This window comes from Coturnix japonica, chromosome 16 (genome assembly GCF_054131305.1).
Source record: "Coturnix japonica strain WE chromosome 16, WE-NBRP24, whole genome shotgun sequence".
Classification (NCBI taxonomy): domain Eukaryota; kingdom Metazoa; phylum Chordata; class Aves; order Galliformes; family Phasianidae; genus Coturnix; species Coturnix japonica.
In genome coordinates, this window is record NC_140678.1 from 5,039,487 (window position 1) to 5,040,968 (window position 1,482).

Consider the following 1,482-nt stretch of genomic DNA (forward strand, 5'->3'; position numbering starts at 1 on the left):
CTGCTGTCTGTGGCTGTACCTCCCCCAGACGCATACAAAGTAGGAAGAGAGAAGAGATAAGAAAAATTCTATTTTGAAATCTTTTTATTTATCTCTCTAAACTATTCAGGGTATATGGTTCCATGTTTACATGAGCTCTTGGAGTGAGAAAATTGAAAGTAGGTAGGAAAAAAGTGAAATAAATTTTTATTTATAAGTTCAATCACATTTCTTTTTACAGGTTGCTATATCACACACAATCAAACAATAAAAGATTTGTAAAACATAAAGAACCATCACTGGCAATCTTGCGAGGAAAATGTGCACGTTATTGTAGCTGGAATAGTGTGTTTTGCAACACCTTCCTGAGAGCGTGCTTGATCTCCCTGTTCCTCATGCTGTAGATAATAGGGTTCAGTGCTGGAGGAACCACTGCATACAGAAGTGCCACCGTCAGGTCCATGGATGGAGAGGAGATGGAGGGGGGCTTCAGGTTGGCAAAAAAGCCAGTGCTGAGAAACAGGGAGACCACAGCCAGGTGAGGGAGGCACGTGGAGAAGGCTTTGTGCCTTCCCTGCTCAGAGGGCATCCTCAGAACGGCAAGGAAGATCTGCACATAAGACACCACTATGAAGACAAAGCACCCAAAGAATAAACTACCACTAAAAATGAGAAACACAATTTCCCTGAGGTAGGAGGTTGAGCAGGAGAGTTTGAGGATCTGGGGGATTTCACAGAAAAACTGGTTGACAACATTGCCTTGGCAGAGAGGCAGTGAAAACGTACTGGCAGTGTGCAGCAGGGAATTGAGAACCCCAGCGCCCCAGGCAGCTGCTGCCATGGTGGCACAAGCTCTGCTGTCCATCAAGGTCCCGTAGTGCAGGGGCTTGCAGATGGCAACGTAGCGGTCATAGGACATGATGGTGAGAAGGGAATACTCTGCTGAGGCAAAGAAGACAAAGCAAAAGATCTGTGCAGCACATGCTGTGTAGGAGATGGCCCTGGTATCCAAGAGGGCGTTGGCCATGGCTTTGGGGAGAGTGGTGGAGATGCAGCCCAGGTCGAGGAGGGCCAGGTTGAGGAGGAAGAAGTACATGGGGGTGTGCAGGCGGCGGTCGCAGGCTACAGCTGTGCTGATGAGGCCGTTGCCCAAAAGGGCAGCCAGGTAGATGCCCATGAAGAGCCAGAAGTGCAGGAGCTGCAGCTGCCGCGTGTCTGCCAATGGCAGCAGGAGGAACTCGCTGATGGAGCTGCTGTTGGACATCTGCTGTTTTGTGCTTTGAGTCCTGCTCAGAATGCAGAAGATAATGACAAGTCCAGACCATTCTCAGAGACACTCATCCTGCTGTACTGCGAAATGTTTTCATTTACCTTTGGATAATTTTCATTTAACTCCGTAACTTGAATTTATATTCATGAGCTTCACTATCCCTAAAGAAATAGAAGATTAAGGAGCTCTTACTTACTTCTCATTTCATAATCATCCCGAACTTCTGAATATTT

The 1,482-nt window shown here is 47.0% G+C and overlaps 1 protein-coding gene across 1 annotated transcript; it reads right to left on the reverse strand.

Annotated features, from left to right (window-relative positions):
- Positions 1-307: 307 nt before the first annotated feature.
- On the reverse strand, positions 308-1,243 carry LOC146758225 (olfactory receptor 14J1-like). Its single transcript, XM_085517281.1, has one exon. The coding sequence runs from the start codon at positions 1,241-1,243 to the stop codon at positions 308-310; it is 936 nt and encodes a 311-aa protein (XP_085373407.1).
- Positions 1,244-1,482: the final 239 nt, after the last annotated feature.